This window comes from Lagenorhynchus albirostris, chromosome 8, assembly GCF_949774975.1.
Source record: "Lagenorhynchus albirostris chromosome 8, mLagAlb1.1, whole genome shotgun sequence".
NCBI lineage: Eukaryota > Metazoa > Chordata > Mammalia > Artiodactyla > Delphinidae > Lagenorhynchus > Lagenorhynchus albirostris.
The window spans coordinates 22,958,781-22,975,519 of NC_083102.1; the positions used below are offsets into that span (position 1 = coordinate 22,958,781).

At 42.1% G+C, this 16,739-nt stretch overlaps 1 protein-coding gene across 3 annotated transcripts in view; it reads left to right on the forward strand.

Moving 5' to 3' along the window:
* Positions 1 to 7,294: 7,294 nt before the first annotated feature.
* The window catches only part of TNPO3 (transportin 3), an 82,036-nt gene continuing 72,591 nt past the window's right edge, over positions 7,295 to 16,739 (forward strand). The window contains exons 1-2 of one of the 3 annotated variants that reach the window (XM_060156714.1): positions 7,299 to 7,770; positions 15,805 to 15,856. Coding sequence is in view for 2 of the 3 variants with exons in the window: in XM_060156713.1 (XP_060012696.1) it covers positions 7,651 to 7,770 (120 nt within the window). In the remaining variant the exon portion in view is untranslated. Of the gene's footprint in view, positions 7,771 to 15,804; positions 15,857 to 16,739 lie in introns of all 3 variants that reach the window. The other 2 variants (XM_060156713.1, XM_060156712.1) reach the window with 2 other exon arrangements.

The window sequence follows — 16,739 nt, forward strand, 5'->3', positions numbered from 1 at the left end:
CATATGAATTTCAATGGGAGCACAAACATTCAGCTCCCACCATCGAGAAAGTGAAAAGACAACCTACAAAATGGGAGAAAATATTTACAAATCATATTGGATAAGAGACTTGTATCCAGTACATATAAAGAACTGTTATAACTCAATAATAAAAAAGATAACCCAATTTAAAATGAACAAAGCATCCGAATAGGAATGAAGTATTGACCCATACTACAGGGTAGATAAATCTTGAAAACATCATGCCAAGTGAAAGAAGCCAGTCAAAAAAGGCTATATAATATATGATTCCATTCATATGAGATGTGCGCAACAGCGAAATCTTTATGTAGAGAACATACATTAGTGGTTGCTTAGGGCAAGGGTGGGGAGAGAAGGGCATGGGGAGAGGAGTGATAGCTAAAGGAGATGGGGTTTCTTTTGAGGTGATGAAAATTGTTCTAAAATTGGTGATAGCTGTACATATTTGTGAATCTCCTAAAAATCATTGAATTGGACACTTTAAGTGGGTGAATTATACCCTATATGAATTATATCTCCATAAAGCTATTTAAGAAAAAAAAGAGGGGGAGGAGTTTATTAGAAAGACACAGGCTCATGTAACCCTAGGGTGGGGCTGAAACTGCTGGGCCCTCAGAGGCCCTGGAACTCTAGCCCAGAGGAGGAGTCCTCACATAATCCCTAATTTACAGCATCAACACCACCCGGGAGTGCCTTAGAAAAGCAGATCCTTGGGCCACACGCAGACCTACCGAATCACATGCTCTGGGGGCAGGGCCCAGAAAACAGCGTTTTAAGGACGCCTCTACATGAGGGATGCTGATGCAGGTTCAAGTTTGAGAATCACTTGAGCACTGTGTAGAAGCCAGGAAGCTTCTACCTCACCTCTGTATGTGTTTCTTTCAGGGCACATGTATCCTCTGTTGTTACAGGCAGATTTTCTGCACTGCCCATCCTCTTCCACACCTCACAGCAGTCTTCATGATAGGAAATGGCCACCAACCATTCCCGAATTTAAATCTCTTTTGGACCACTAGCCAAATTGTGACTAGCATCCACTTCCAATTGCAAATTCTGGGGGAGGAACTCAGGGGGCCCAGTTTGTGTAAGCAACCTCTTCAAGGTTGTTCCCAGTGTAACCTTTGAATGGAGGAAGGTTGGGATTGGGAAGGGCGAGTTCCCAGAAAAGAGGTGACGGAAGCAGAAAAAACAATGGGTATCCCTGATGGGAGGCAAGAGAAGAAAATCTAGGATGATTAACCATTGTCGTTTGCCTGGGACTTTCCTAGTTTTAGCACTGAAAGCCTCATGTCCTGGGAAAACCCTGGGTCCTGAGCAAACTAGAACAACTGGTCACCTGAGAGTTGAAGGGTGGGGCGGGAAGGGAGGGGCTTTCACTTGGGGGTGGGCACAAAAGGAAGAGAAGGAGCTTGTAAGATTCTCAAGTGAGGGCATTTAGAGATGTTGGTGCATTTTTGGTTGTCGTCATGACTGAGGTATGCTACCGACACTCCACAATTCTGACAATGCTTGAGTCAGACTTGCACAAGGAAGAATCGTCCTGCCCCAAATGCCAGTAGCTCTCCTGTTGAGAAACCCTTCCGTGACAAAATGAAGGCACGACCAGCAACCTAGCTGCACATTAGAATCACCTGGAGCTTTAAGGTACCAAGATTGGAGCCCCAGACCTAGCCCCAGGGTTTCTGATTTAACTGGTCTAGAGAGGTACCCAGGCATCACCACCCCAGGTGATTTTTTTTCTTTTTTTGGTGTAGGATATTCGTTTCGGCATGTGGGGTATTTTTTGTGGCACGCAGACTTCTTAGGGGATCTAGTTCCCCGACCAGGGATCAAACCCGGGCCCACTGCATTGGAAGCACTGAGTCTTACCCACTGGACCACCAGGGAAGTTCCCCCTCCCTCCGCCCAGGTGATTTTAATATGCAGCTGGGTTGATAGGCACCATTGAGAATCAAAGTGACATCAGGGAGGGCTGAGCTGTGGAAGTTGAATTCTTGGGAGGTGAAGTATTGGGGCACAGGGGGAAGAGGGAAGTTGGGATGTCTGAGGCTGTAGAGCGATCTAGAAGGCTGGAGAACAATGATGAGGGCGTTGGGTTTGTTCATGGAAAGAGGCCCTGGAGTCTGGATCCAGCAGCATGGAACCAGAGCAGGTGCGTGCTCAGTGCCTACTAAGAGTAGAGTGGGAGGGAATGTGGATCTAAATATCTAAATTCTTCCAGAAGCAAGAGCCAGCTGGTAAACACTTTGACCCCAGGAATCACGGAGATGCAGGCACTGTGACAGGTGTGACAGTGTTTACTGGTGCTTGGCTGGTGGAGTAGCCGAGCCTTTGGCTTGTTTATAGCCTGGGTAGCTCATTAAGCTACCGTTCCTCCTGTATTTGAAAAGCCTGTTGGTTTGGGGTAAAAACTTGGGATTTCTAAGTACCTCAATAAGACCAGAAGTGACAGTTTGACTCCATATTTTTGTAAAATGGTAATTACGTCACAGTTGTTTACAATGAGTCAATTCCAAAGCACTTTCACGTGATCTTACTTGGTGCTCCTTGTGTGTTGGATGGGCAGGTATCATGCCCCTTTTTCCAGCTTATGAAGGTAGTTACTTGGCTAGAGTCATATGGCCATAACGTGGTGGTGCTGGGACTGGCACCAGGGGGTCTAATTTTTAGGATAGCCCTCTTTCCACCATGCTGTACAAGAGAGAGTTATTTTTTTTCTCCCTACAGCCAAATGGAGTCTTCTGCATTTGTGAGGGAAGTGTAATCTGTCAGCCTGGGTGGGTTACAGTTTGACCCATATCATACCAGCCCCAATGTATTGCTTAATACCCTGAGGTAAAACTGGACTAAAAGTCAAAAACCTATGGATATAATATGACTTATAGAAATTAATCTTGTTGGGAGAAAGCTACTTTTCCCCTCCTCTATGTCTGGCTTCCAAAGAGAAGAGTTCAACAGGTGAAGGAAGACTTTGTGAGGGATTAAGGAGAAGGAATCGGGGCAGCTTGGGCCTTTACTGAACTGTGTATGTTTTTTCTCTACCATTGCCCCTGGGTTCTCTGTACAGTATTTTTTTTTATTTTTCTGAAATGAATTTCACCTTGTTAATGTTCAGAAAAATTCAAACCTATTCTGTTTTCCCATCCCTGTTTATCAGAACTGTCCCTCAGGACATCCGTCTTTAAACTTTAAAGGCTCCTTTTGACTGTGGACAGTTAATTTGTGCTCTCCGTATTCCATAGAAATTCATGATCTCTATTCACCATCCTACTCTCCCAGGCCCTCTCACCAGTTTGAATTTGCTTTGCAAGTGAAACTGGGGGAAAAGCTGGCCATGACCGAGGGCAGTTCTGAGCTGAAGAACCAGACAAAAGCAGGTGATATCCTCAGCACGTGAGCCCTGAATGTGGGTTTAATTGAAGGAAAGAGGTTTGTCCAATGCTGGGTTTATGGCCGTCTCAGGTTGTGCATCTGGAGGAATATGGTATAGAATATGTGCCCTATGGGTTGAAGTTGGGCCAGGAGAGGTCTGTGCTGTGCAGCCTTTTGGCAAACAGCCACTAAGATTCAGTCACACTGGCTCCTGACAATTATGGCTTCAAGTTTATAGTGTCACTGTTTGGAAAAAAACACCTGTGTTGTTTTAAAAGCGAAAATAATCATTATAAAGAAAAATTCAAATCATAGAAGCCTTATTAATGCATTTAACAAATATTTATTGTGTCCCTGCCATATGTCAGGCACCATTCAAAGCACTGGGGATATGAGAGTGACCTAGAGTCTACACGTTAATGGAGGGAGTAGCCAAAAAATAATAAAAATATGGAATATGTCAAGGGGTGATGTTATGAAGAAACACAGACAAAAAAGAAAGTAGAAACCACTCAAAACCCCATCCCCCAGGGCTTCCGTGGTGGCGCAGTGGTTGAGAGTCCACCTGCCGACGCGGGGGACACGCGTCCGGGAGGATCCCCCATGCCACGGAGCGGCTGGGCCCGTGAGCCATGGCCTCTGAGCCTGCGCGTCCGGAGCCTGTGCTCCGCAACGGGAGAGGCCACAACAGTGAGAGGCCCGCGTACTGCAAGAAAAAAAAAAAATCCCATCCCTGGAGATAACCTTTGTTAACATTTTGTTGAAAATCCTTCCAGACCCCTCTCTACCTATATAGAAACATAGATATAATTTCATGTCAATGAGTATTTTCACATGCTGAGTCATAACCTGTTTCTTTTTCCAATAATATTTTCTGACATCTTTTCATGTCATAAATAGAAATTGACATAATTTTTTTCCAGTTTGAATTTTTTTTAATTTGGAAATTTTCAAACAGAGTAGAGAGAATGGTATAGTAACCACAATTACCTGTCTCCTACATTTAATAATTGTTAACATATTTGTTTCATCTATTTTTGGGGGGACAGGGCTTATGTCTGTTAAACTAAATTACAGACTTCGTGAACATCTTACCTGTTCTGTTTCTACAACAGTGGGGTGAAGGACAAGTCAATTCTGACACTACCTGGAGTTAGTATCAGACTCCACAGGCTTAAGAGCTCAGTCCCCCTCAAAACTGCCTTCACATCAAATGTCAGCCTTACTTCAGGGGTCCCCAGGCCACCTAAACTACTGACCAACTGGCTACAAATTCAGGGGTTCCCACTACCCGCACAGGTTTGATAATCTGCTAGAACAACTCACAGAACCCAGTTAAGTGCTACACATATAATTAAAGATTTATTTAAAAGGCTATACATAGCAGGAGGTCTGGGAAGAAGACAGAACTCCCATGCCCTCTCTTGGTGGAGTCAGGGTATATCACCCATCTGGCATATTAACCTGTTCATCAACCAGAAAGCTCTACTGAGCTTCAATGTCCAGAGTTTTGATCAGGGTTTCATTACTAGGCACAGATGATTATATCAGTGTTAAGTGATTGCACTTAATCTGGTCCAAAGTTGCAACTCTCTAATCACACGCTTAGTCTTTCAAGTGACCAACCCCTATCTTGTCTTTTCATTGTTGAATTCTGAGTTCTTTATATGTTCTGGATACTGATCCCTTATCAGATATTTGATTTGCAAACATTTTCTCTCATTTTGTGGGTTGTCATTTCACTTTCTTAATAGTGTTCTTTGACACACACAAGTTTTTAGTTTTGATTAACTAAACTGATGAACTAAAATAGATAAATTGGACTATTTTCCCTTTTGTTAATTGTGCTTTCGGTGCCATATCTAAGAAACCATTGTCTAATCCTAGGTCACGAAGATACACTCCTGTTCTCTTTTAAGAGTTTCATACTTTTAGCCTTACATTTAGGTTCTTTTTTATTTTTGGTATATGGTGCAAGGTAGGTCCAACATCATTCTTTTGCTTGTAGATATTCATAGACCTTTTAAAATGAGTTACTTGTCTTTCTTTGCATTTGGTCTGTAAACTCCATGAGGGCAGAGACCAAGGTGGTCTTACTAAATTTTTAATGAATGGATGAATTAGGCAACCAAAATATCAAGTTTTTTTCCTTTTGTCAGAAATTATATCAACTGTGTACAGTAACACTGTTTTCATTGTGATATTGGTATTTAAAATCTTTTGACAATAACAATTCAGAAATAAATTAATATAGAGGATGATAGGGATTGTACAACTTAACAGGCTTTGGAGCAAAACATTTGGATTCAAATCCTGATTTTCATTTAAGAAATGTGTAACCTTGGGCAGATTACCTATTTCTTATTCCTTAAAATGGGGCTTTACTTGGTATAATTGTTAAAAGGATTAAATAAGACCTCATAACTACAGTGCTTTACACATTGTAAGCATTCATCAAACGGTGGCAGTTAATTAATTAATTAATTTTTGGCTGCATTGGGTCTTTGTTGCTGCACGTGGGCTTTCTCTAGTTGCAGTGAGCGGGAGCTACTCTTCGTTGCATTGCACGGGCTTCTCATTGTGGTGGCTTCTCTTGTTGCGGAGCACGGGCTCTAGGCACGTGGGCTTCAGTGGTTGTGGCTTGCAGGCTCAGTAGTTGTGGCTCACGGCTCTAGAGCGCAGGCTCAGTAGCTGTGGCACATGGGCTTAGTTGCTCGGCGGCACATGGGATCTTCCCGGACCAGGGATGGAACCCGTGTCTCCTGCATTGGCAGGCAGATTCTTAACCACTGTGCCACCAGGAAAGTCCCAGTAGTAGTTGTAAGGCCAACTGGCCCGAGGCAGGGGAACACAATCAGATTCACAGGTTGCATCAGACCGAACCTCTCCGGACCACCCAGTTCCAGGAACTGACCTGGGAACTTTGAACCCAGCCCAGCCTTCCCGCCTTGCGAGGGGCGGGACTAACGGTCCCCCAGGATACCCGAAAAGACCATCAAATAAGGAATACCCTGCGCCCTCCCAGATTCACCACACCCCTTTCCCTTCTTCCCCTATAAAATCTTGCCCAACCGTCGCCCGGGTGCGACTTCTCTGGCCCCTTTCTCTCGGATCAGTGAACCTCGCCCGGGAGCGCTCCCTAATAAAGCTCACTTGAAGCTTTCCTGTTTCGCGGTGCCGTTTGTTAAGATCCGACCTTACAGTAGTTACTTATTATTGCAAAGGAGAAGCAGCAATGTTTGGAAATTTTCTCCTTAGTACAGATTCCAAGATTTATATTTTCTTTTGTGAATTGAGAATTGTTATACCATCGATGTTTGATTCGGAAAGAAAGGCACACACAAAAACACAATTCAGTGTGTTTGTGCAAATACTCTGGAGTCAGAGCGTCCTGGGCAATAGAATGAAATATCTTTTTGGGTGTCAGAATTTAGTGGAAAGGGGCTTCTAGGCATTTTGTATTTATTTCAGTGGCACATTTTTCAGGTTTGTACAACAGTTATTTGATTACGTGTCTGTCTCCTCCATTAGGGTCTGCATACAAATCTTGTCTTAAATCATCTTTGAATTTGCAATACAGTGGACACTCCACAGATGGTTGAATTGCTGCACCTTGTCCACGGGGGTCCAAAAGGACTCTATGTAGAGGAATGGATAAGTCGGAAGGAGGAGGAAAGACCTCGGATCCATTGCCAAGGAGAGGAGAGCTGCACAGGTGTGGGAGCCACGAGGGTCCTAAGGCTTCAGTCCGACGCAAAGAAGTAGAGAACCACTTCTTTCCTTTTCCCGGCCCGGTAGGGTCACTTCCGGGAGGGGGAGGCGAGACAAGAGGAGGCGTGCAGGGAAGGAAGCAGTTTACGCCGCACCAGGCGGAAGTGTGCCAAAGGTTTTGGTGCTGCCGCTTCCGGTCCGGGTAAAGGCTGCTGAGGTATGCTGCATGGTCTGTGTCGGGCCGGGACAGCTTTCTGAGGGCGAGTCACCGGGTCAAGAGGCGAGCACCGGCGTGTAGACTCAGAAGTCTAGAGTCTAGTGGTAAGATCGGAACAACAACCAGGAACTTGAATACGATCTAACCTCTGTTTCCGAGGGGGTAACTTCAACGGGGAACCCCTCTGCCCTGGTAACGGCCAAAGAGGAGATGGCGCCAGTCAGGGAGCGGCCGTGGCCGACAAAGTGAGGAAGCGCGAAGGCGGAGCAGCCGGAGAAGCCTCGGGAGAAAACACCAGAGCCATCGCTGCCGCCACCGCCGCTACCACCATGGAAGGAGCAAAGCCGACATTGCAGCTCGTGTACCAGGCAGTGCAGGCGCTCTACCACGACCCAGATCCCAGCGGAAAGGAGCGCGCCTCGTTCTGGCTTGGGGAGCTGCAGCGTTCGGTGAGGGGCCGAGAGAGGCCATTCTGCGCCGCGGGGCAAGGGCGGGGTGGGACCTCGGCTGGAGCCGGCGCCCGGCCGTTGGCTTCCTTAGGTCTTCCTTGGGGAGGAGCTGCTGCCGCGGGGTGGGGCTGCGAAGCTACATCTACGCGGCTTTTCGGAAACTAGTTGCAGCTGGCCGGTCGCGAAGTGGCCCTTTCCCCACCCCGTAGAATCTGGTTTGTAGGTCCTGTACTTCTCGCTCGTGGCTTCGATCTGGTCCTCTAAGTTTCACCCTTGCTACTACTTGTTTCTTAGGCCTTGCTTTTCCGTTTTGTCTTTCTTCAACCAAATCCAAGCCCAGTCTTTCTCTGTCTTCCACTTAAGGATGTTTTATCCGTCTCTCTTCGGTGTCCAGGTGTTACTCCGGCAATTTCTTCCCACTCATAGCCTTACATCTCACTGTTTCTTGCTGCTTTTCACTCTGGTTTGAGTACATTATTCTCGAAACTTCTCAGGTTTCTAGATCCTTATACACGTGAGTTTTCCGCGTGTTTTGGAGTGCAACATAACGTAAAGAAAAAAAATCAATTCTCGTTTCAGAAAATCTTTGCAGTTCTCATTTTGCAGCATATTGGTTTTCTAACCTTCTCTTTCCCCTGATTTTTAGTTTCTTTATAAGATACGGGTATCGTAGCTGCCTTGATTATTACAGATAATTGTGTCAGCATCCAATGAGGGGTTAATTGCAACCTATTATACTTATTGTATTTCTGCGTTCTTTGAATCTCGTGTATTATATTTCCTCCTCTAATTTTCCTACTTACCCTTGCAGTGCTTTAATTCAGTGTGATAATGTGTACTTGGTCATATTGCTGACTTTACCTTTCTTATTTTTGCATTTTATATGCCTAAGTATGTTTTAAAATTTGCTCCTTCCCCTTCCATTTCTTTTTTTAAACTCATAACTAGTACTTAAAGATGCTCTGCCCTTTTGAATCAGCTCCTAGGCTGTGAGTGCATAATAAGTATTTAAAAATTTGCAACTTTGAATATTACACTTAAAAAAAAATCGGGAACCCAAGTCCTGGGTGAAGAGAAAGGAAGAGAAAGGAATGGGGAGAGAAAGGAATAAGACTGACTGTAGGCTACATGGGAAGAGAAAGGAATAAGACTCACTGTAGGCTACACAGGAAAATCATTCATATGTGGTCTGTCTTAGTGTTTAGTTAGTTTTTGTGATCTGGGGAGCCACACGTCCCTTATCTTAAAGTTTTCAAAGTAAAAATAGGAGAAATGCTACACCATACCAAAAGTCAGCCTTCCCTACTAAACCTGCTTATTGCTGTATGTATTTTAAATCAGTATTTTAGTGCTTACCATGTACCAGCAACTGCTAGGTGTTGGTATATGGAAATGAACCAGACAAAAAAAATCTTTGCTTGGCACAAAAACGTCTTTGCTTGTGATGTTTAAACGAGTTAATACCTACAAAGAGCTTAACAAAGTTCTTGGAACCTAGAACTCAAAATATGTTAGTAATTGTTATTTAAATATTAGTCACTTAGTTTCCACTAGTCTCTGTTACAGCCTTACATCATCACCATCATCATTATTATCAGTATTTACAGTCAGGTCCCAACAGGAACAGATGGCACACTTGAAATAGGCTAATTTGAGGAGGGTTTGTTTTATAAAGGTACTGTTTATAAAGATGTGGATATAATGGGGTACCACAAAAGATGGTGTAGTACCCTGTAGCCAAACTGTTAACAGCCCTAAGCTGTTAACAGCCAGAAGAGGTAAGAGAGAGAGTGGTTACTTCTTGGACTCTCAGGAGAAGTAGGGAGTTGGCTGCCTTGAGAGGAATTGTAGTTTTCAGTGGAAGGGGCATAGCCAGCATGAAGTGATTCTGCAGGGAAGAAGCTGGAGGAATAAATATCTACACCTTATTCTCCTAACTTCCTCCTGGGATTCCCCATTGGGCAAACCTAACCCTAAGCTAGGGGACTCAGGAACCTGTTGATCTGTTCCATAGAGGTCAGCATACTGGGGCAGAAAACATGGTAGAGAAGAGTGGAAAAGTGGACCTGGAAAATAGTACAGTCACACATCATAATTTTTAGGCAACTTCAGCATCTGGATTGACAATTCAGCTAACACTTTGGCTTCTTAATTCCTTTACTTTTTTCTAAGCCACCTGGTCACACAGTCACATCTTGGAACTTGTCATTGCTAAAAAGTCACCAACCCCCCCCCTGAATCACTAACTCATGCATTGAGCTCCGATCACACAACCAACTTAAATTCTTCTAGTTTGCTGGCTCAGGAATCTCAAGTAACGTCATGTAATAGTTTTTACTTTTTTGAAATCTTACATAATTTTAATTTTATCAAAATAAAAAACTTATTAATTTATTGTTAATTTAGTAATAAAAGTTACTGTTAAAATTTTAAAGATTTAAGCCAAACTTTAAAAACTTTCTAAAGTTATAAAATGGGAATAGTTTTACAAAATTTAGGAAGAAAAAAGAGCAGTTTCATAGTTTCTCCTATGAAAGATGAAGATTTAGGCTTCTTCCGCTTCCTCACACCCCATCACTCATAGGTATACCTGTGGTATACCACATTTTTGGTTAACATAGGTATACCACATTTCTGGTTAAATCATTACACATTGTGAATCATGAAGTGTGTATACCATGATAATTTCTTTTTTGTGCAACTTTTTTTTTGGTGGTAATCATTACCTTTTTCTTTTTTTCACGTTTGCCTTATTTTCTATATATCTACAGTAATTCATCCCAAACTCTCTGTTAGTAAGTGTAAATATCCTCTTAGTATGTTCACACTTTTTTGGTGGAAGGAAACCTCTCCCGAGAGCCCTCTATCTCCCTGCTTCAGTCTGGTCTGGTTGTTCTCCAGGTCTCTTGCATAATTATTCTGGCATCTCACTGTCCTAGGGAATTCCTTTTTCTTTCTTGTATTGGATGTGCTGAATCCTGGATCCCCTGATCTTTTCTTGAATTACTCCCTCATTTGACAGAGAATTGAGAGGGGAAACTTCATCTCTTCACTCTCATTGTTGGTCTTTTTTCTTGGACCACTTTTACCCTGAGAGTTCTCTAGTCTTCTGCCTGGAGGTTATGAACTAGGCTGCCAGTGGCAGGTAGGAGAATGAACTGGAGGATGAATCTAAATGCTAAGTATGTAGACTTTAGTTTATTTAATCTGTTTTCAGTATGATACTCCTGTCCTTAGGTGAGTCTGTTGTCCAAGAGTCCAGAGTCACTCTACTTCAGTCTCTGCAAAGTAAACCTTGAGTTTTCTGTGATGGTGGGAGGATAGTATAGTAGCCTGGCCCCTCAGAGTCAGGGAGAAAATCTAGGAAACTAAACCGCTTACACAGATTTTGAAGCCATTCCTTTGTTATTTGTTCTATCTGTGCATCTGTCTTCAGGTGTATCTCAGTACTTCTAATTCTTGAGCCTTACTGGGATTTTGGAATTAGTTTGCCTCTTGGCTTCCCCCATTCTTATCCCTTCCCCCTCCCTGCTATCAGGCAAATTTCAACTTTCTCAGGCCTTCTCTGAGAGTTAACAGTCACCCAGCAGCTTTCTCCTTTTCACAGTTTTGTTAATACCATTCGTGTTTCCATTTTCTGTCCTTGTGGGTTCTCTCATCCTTGGAGAAAAAAAATCTTTTTACTCTGATTTTGGAGGGAATTTGAGGGCAAACAGATGTTTCAATCAGTTAAATTGTGTTAAACAGAAGTCTTAGTTCTTGAATTTCATCAAAACCTTATCCCATTAACTGGCCCTTTTTCTTTGTTAGGTCTTGTCTTTTTCCAGGGACTGTCGTTCTCATCCCTTTCTTCAATATACCACCAACCCTTCACCTCTGATTGGTAGAACTTGAGCATGTGTATCCAATTGCTTCTTCTGTCCGATTTTAGTGCTCTGCATCTTATTATCTGAATTCTCAGGAACCTTGATCTTTTGGTTATCCTGTGTCTCACTTGTATCCTAAAACTCCCTCTTTACTGGATCCTTCCCATCAGCATTCACACAGCTGTAGTATCTCCCGGAATAAGCAAATGGTTTTTTGTGGGGAGGGGATTCAGCCTTTGTCTGGTTATATGATATTTTAATTTTTTTCTTACCTTTGGACTTTTACTATTACTTTTCCCCAATCCTGTCTTCAAATGAAGAAACTAGCCCATCTTTTCAAAGCCTAGCTAGCTTAAATTCTTTCTCCTTAAAGTCTTAACAGATTCTCTTCCGCTGAAAGTCATTTCTGCCCCTGCCCCAACACCGAAAGCACTTTAATTGTATTTATCATTTTTTTAACCTTTTTGAAGATTTGTTTTGTCTCCCCCAATAGACAGTAGGATCCTTTCAGATGTTTATATAATCTGATACCCATAGTTGAAGGAATAAACCATGATTATTAAGAAATGATCAGGCTTCCCTGGTGGCGCAGTGGTTGAGAGTCCGCCTGCAGATAAAGGGGACACGGGTTCGTGCCCCGGTCCGGGAAGATCCCACATGCCGCGGAGCGGCTGGGCCCATGAGCCAAGGACGCTGAGCCTGCGTGTCCGGAGCCTGTGCTCCGCGAGAGGCCACAACAGTGAGAGGCCCGCGTACCGCAAAAAAAAAAAATAAAAAGATCAAGATCTCTGACAGTTTCTTTTTGAACATCTTTACTGGAGTATAATTGCTTTACAAGGGTGTGTTAGTTTCTGCTTTATAACAAAGTGAATCAGCTATACATATATCCCCATATCTCCTCCCTCTTGTGTCTCCCTCCCACTCTCCCTATCCCACCCCTCTAGGTGGACACAAAGCATGGAGCTGATCTCCCTGTGCTATGCAGCTGCTTCCCACTAGCTATCTATTTCACGTTTGGTAGTATATATGAGTCCATGCCACTCTTTCACTTCGTCCCAGCTTCCCCTTCCCCCTCCCTGTGTCCTCAAGTCCATTCTCTACGTCTCCGTCTTTATTCCTGTCCTGCCCCTAGGTTCTTCAGAACCATTTTTTTCTTTTTTTAGATTCCAAATATATGTGTTAGCATATGATATTTGTTTTTCTCTTTCTGACCTACTTCACTCTGTATGACTGACTCTAGGTCCATCCACCTCACTACAAATAACTCAATTTCGTTTCTTTTTATGGCTGAGTAATATTCCATTGAGTAATATATATGTGCCACATCTTCTTTATCCATTCATCTGTCGACGGACACTCAGGTTGCTTCCATGTCCTGGGTATTGTAAATAGAGCTGCAATGAACATTGTGGTACATGACTCATTTTGAATTATGGTTTTCTCAGGGTATATGCCCAGTATTGGGATTGCTGGATCGTATGGTAGTTCTATTTTTAGTTTTTTAAGGAACCTCCGTACTGTTCTCCATAGTGGCTGTATCAGTTTACATTCCCACCAACAGTGCAAGAGGGTTCCCTTTTCTCCACACCCTCTCCAGCATTTATTGTTTGTAGATTTTTCGATGATGGCCATTCTGACTAGTGTGAGGTGATACCTCATTGTAGTTTTGATTTGCATTTCTCTAATGGTTAGTGATGTTGAGCATTCTTTCATGTGTTTGTTGGCAGTCTGTAGACACACAATTTCTTAAAAATGTTCCTGAATGCATAGCTGCTTGTAGCACCTCCAAAGGGGCAGTTGGATGACTCAGATTTGTCTTTTTCTATGAATTTCATTTATTTTTGCTGCTTCTCTCTAACATATCTATGGATGATTGAAAATAAACAATATTATTCAGTCTCCTATGATGCTCTATTTTCAGTCTTTCCAATCTTTTTTTAAAAAGCAGTCTTTATGAGATAAGTTTTTATTACCCTCATTTTATGCTTTTGAATGACTTGAGTACAGAAAAGGAGAGGAACTTTTTGACACAATAAGCCTTTCTTGAAGTGGTCACTAAGTGACATTTTAAACCAAAAATCTGTTTTAGAGTAGTCACAAAACATGCAGTGTAGTAGCATAGTGTTTTAATTTTCAATTTGAAATTGATAAAGAATTCCCTGGTGGTCCAGTGGTTAGGACTCTGTACTTTCACTCAGAGGGCTCCGGGTTCAGTCCCTGGTTGGGAAATTAAGATCCCACAAGCTGCGCACCGTGGCTGGGAAAAAAAAAATCTACTTTAGTTGAAAACAGAAAATGTAGTAACTAAAATTATGCCATATAAAGTAGCATCCAAAACTGTACAGTCCCTAAGAAAATTAACGAAAAAATGAAATTGGTAAGGAACAGAATTTGCCTGGTTTGTTTCAAAACCACTTTGAATAATATACGTTTTGAAAAACTATTATCCTTACTTCCCTCTTCCCCATACTTACTAATCTTAGGGTCATTTAGTATAGTTATAATGATCCTGGTGAATAGATTTGCTATAACGGTATAATTTGGACATGGTTCAGCCCATGCTATGAGTTAGCATCTTTTCTCTTTCTCTGGTATTTGTATAAAACAGCCATTTTCTGAAGAATCTACATTCATTAAGCTTTTTTTCCACCAAAATTCTTGGCAACAGCCTACAGCCATGTTTTTGTTTTATGGGCTAGGCAGATATCACTGATGTCTTCCAAGTGTTTTAAAAAACAAAATTATTTTGAGACAGATCTTAAAGGAAGCCTATTTAACAGTGGACTGCTCTGAATACTTAGTAGTTTCCTTTGTCTACCTCTAGTAACCAAAATTAGTAGACAGTGCAGAAACCAATGGAAGCAAAGACCATCTCTTTATAGGGCTAATTAATTGTGCTACTCATTTTTTTTTTTTGCGGTACGCGGGCCTCTCACCGCTGTGGCCTCTCCCGTTGCGGAGCACAGGCTCCGGACGCGCAGACTCAGCGGCCATGGCTCACGGGCCCAGCCGCTCCGCAGCACGTGGGATCTTCCCGGACTGGGGCACAAACCCGCGTACCCTGAATCGGCAGGCGGACTCTCAACCACTGCGCCACCAGGGAAGCCCAGTCAAGTGACTCTTAAAACATAAACATGTTTTTGAAAGGCAAGCCTTCTAGAAAATAGAAAATGTTCGTGTACAACTTCTTTGGCGTCAGTTAGTTCAGTGAACATAGGAATACTGTATACTTTGCATTGCTGGAAAATGGGAGTGTGTAAGTAAATGATAAAAACCAAAGGCCTTTCAACTGAATAGTATACCACTCTGGCTATATTGTCTAATATGATTGCCATTACCCACATGGCTATTGTGGCTGTTTCAATTTAAGTTAATTAAAATGAAGTTAAAATCAATTCCTTAGTTGCACTGCCACATTCCGAGTCTTGGACAGTGCAGATATAGTCATTTCATGTCCTTGTTGTATTGGAACTTATGAATGAGAATTTGTGATGGTATTTCTGTTGGCATGATAGTCTGTTATCTGGTGGCATTCATCTGTATTTGGATTAGTTTATTTCTCATCTTCCCAGGCCTTGGACCAGAGTCAATGGTTTGAAACAGGATATAAAATCTGGATACTGCTACATTTTCTAAGTTGCCATTTTAACCATTTTTAGGCGTACAGTTCAGTGGCATTAAGTACATTCATGTTGTGCAATCATCACCACCACCCATCTCTGGAACTTTTTCGTCTTCCCAAACTAAAACTCTACCTATTAAAGAATAATTCTCCATCCCCTCCTCTCTTCAGCCCCTGGTAACCACCATTCTACTTTTTTTTTCCTCTCGGAATTTGACTACTCCAATTACCTTATGAGTAGAATGATACAATATTTTCCTTTTGGTATTTGGCTTATTTCACTTAGAATAATATCTTCAAGGTTCATCATGTTGTAGACTATGTCAGAATTTCATTCCTTTTTAAAAATTATGGTGAAATACACATAGCATAAAATTTACCACTTTAACCATTTTTAAGTGTGTAGTTCAGTGGCTTTAAGTACATTCACATTGTTGTGTAACCATCATCACCATGCATCTCCAGAACGTTTTTCATCTTGTAAAAATGAAAATCTGTACCCATTAAAACACAGTTAACTAACTCCCCATTTCTCTCTCCCTACAGCCCCTGGCAACCACCATTCTGCTTTTTGTCTCCATGAACTTGACTACTCTAGGTACCTCATATAAGTAGAATCATACAGTATTTGTCCTTTTGTGACTGGCTTTTTTCACTTAACATAGTGTTCTCAGGGTTCATCCATGTTGTAGAATGTGTCAGAATTTCATCCCTTTTTAAGGCTGAATAATATTGTGTGTACCACATTTTGTTTACCTATTCATCTGTTGGTACACACTTGGGTAGCTTCCACGTTTTGGCTATTGTGAATACTGTTATGAGCACAGGTGTACAAATATCTGTTGGAGTCCCTGCTTTCAGTTCTTCTGAGTATATCACCAGAAGGGGAATTGCTGGATCATATGGTAATTCTATGTTTTTTTTGAGGAACTGACATACTATTTTCTAGATTTCACAGAATTTTAAGCTCTTGGTTTTTTTTTGTTTTTTTGTTTTGTTTTGGCCGAGCTATGTGGCATGCGGGATCTTAGTCCCCAACCTGGATCGAATCTGTGCCTCCTACAGTGGAAGCGTGGAGTCTTAACCAGTGGACCGCCAGAGAAGTCCCATAAGCTCTGTTGAACTTAAGAACATTTAATTCTTAGAAAGTTGCGCTTGCTCAGATTACCTCTCCTGTGTTTCCCTAGCTTGTACCCTGGTACTGAAATATTACCAGAGAGTGTTGTATTGTTATATAGGTGAAGTTCCAGAGAGAAGCTTTATTTCTCTTTACTGGAAGTTCACAGTACTGCTAATGGGGATAATTTTGTAGTGTTTGGCATGCAGAACCCCTTGAAAGTACCGATTTAATTTTCGTCTTTCTGGTTAGACTTCCCAAAATGAAAATATTATGAAATTTGTATTTTTTTTTCTTTGGTAAGAAATTTTCTGTTAACAGAGTTTACATTATATTTTTTACTTTTTTTTTCAAGCCCACTGCA